The 1,438-nt window shown below is 38.3% G+C and overlaps 1 protein-coding gene across 1 annotated transcript; it reads left to right on the top strand.

Annotated features, from left to right (window-relative positions):
• The first annotated feature begins 306 nt into the window (after positions 1 to 306).
• Positions 307 to 1,128, top strand: LOC129242459 (endocuticle structural glycoprotein SgAbd-5-like). The gene is made up of 2 exons (XM_054879104.1): positions 307 to 696; positions 845 to 1,128. The coding sequence occupies exons 1-2, from the start codon at positions 530 to 532 to the stop codon at positions 1,035 to 1,037; spliced, it is 360 nt and encodes a 119-aa protein (XP_054735079.1). The 5' UTR covers positions 307 to 529; the 3' UTR covers positions 1,038 to 1,128.
• The last annotated feature ends 310 nt before the right edge of the window (positions 1,129 to 1,438 follow it).

Raw genomic sequence — 1,438 nt, 5'->3', positions numbered from 1 at the left:
AACATTTTGAAATATATTAGCTCCATTTGTGTGTGAGTCGATACCATTGTATGTTATTTATTCGTTCGTTAATTTGTTGTTTCATGTTATTGCTGTTTTTGTTGTGTCGTTGCTCTTATTGGCATATTTTATTGTTCATGTATTTCATTTGCAGCTATTTTGGGAAAAATAATTAGAAAACTTCTTTCTTCTTTGACGACGAGTCGCACGTTTTATGGATGGATTTTATTGTTTGTGTATTTCCTTTTAGTAGTATATAAAGCTATAGCACAGCGTATTTTGATGCGCAGTTGTCGGCTTTGAACAGTTCCGAAAAAACGTTTGCACTGATTTCGTGTACTGGTAGAGAGGCCGGCAGACAGGCCAGTTAAAGTGAGCAAAAGTTAATATAGCGGCAACGCAATAGTAACGAACGCACAACAGTAGCAGCTAGCAAACAAAAGACTTAAGCGACCAACTTCATTCAGAAGCAATAAATCAAAGCCAGCTAGAGGCGAGCAGTGTGCTATCGGAAATAGCTTAGCGCAAAATGACACGACTGTTCGTATTCGTGGCAGTACTCTATATAGGTGCGTGCGTGACGAACGCCAACCCTGTGCCAGATTCCACGCCCACAAAAACAACACACAGTGACGACGATGTGCAGATTGTTAACTTTTCCAATGATAACGTCGGTGCCAATGGCTATAATTTTGCGTACGTATATAAGATATTAGATTTTAATAACTTCACTATGACTACTAACTCCTTAATATTCAATGCCTCTCTCTTTGTCGCTCTCTCTCTCTCTCTCTCTCTCTCTCTCTCTCATATCCACACACACATCCCACTACACACGCAATAGTTTTGAGACCAGTGATGGCGTATCGCGTAAGGAAATGGCCACAGTAAAAAATGCCGGTTCGATATCGGTCGAGGGCACAGTCAGTTGGACAGGGCCAGATGGCGTGCAGTATACTCTGAATTATGTAGCCGATGAGCATGGCTTTCAGCCACAAGGTGCACATTTGCCCGTGGGTCCAGAGCCAGCAACTTAAGTTTTAATTAGGTTGATATGGCCTACAATTCCAAACATACGTATAGTATATGAAAATGAGTAATAGAATTTAAACGTATTGTGATTTTAAATTTTAGTTCAATTGTATTTTCTAAGTAACTATGAAATTTATTGCATGAGACTAGTCGTTCATAAGAGATCAAATAAAAAGAGCTGCAACGAAATGATGACTTGAATTAAATTAAAGCAACTGGTACGAGTATGTACATACATACATATATATCGCTCAACATTCAAAAACCTGTGGGTAGATAATTAAGGAGAAATCACCACTAGCTCTCAATTAGGTGAAAATATGTCTTCACTTATACTTAGGCCGGCATAGTAAAATGAAAATTTTGAAGTAGTTTTTCTTGACACGTAAATGAGAAATATGTATGT

Source organism: Anastrepha obliqua, chromosome 3, assembly GCF_027943255.1.
Source record: "Anastrepha obliqua isolate idAnaObli1 chromosome 3, idAnaObli1_1.0, whole genome shotgun sequence".
Lineage (NCBI taxonomy): Eukaryota > Metazoa > Arthropoda > Insecta > Diptera > Tephritidae > Anastrepha > Anastrepha obliqua.
Note: the sequence above shows the minus strand (reverse complement) of the source record. Positions and strands in the feature narration are given on the sequence as shown.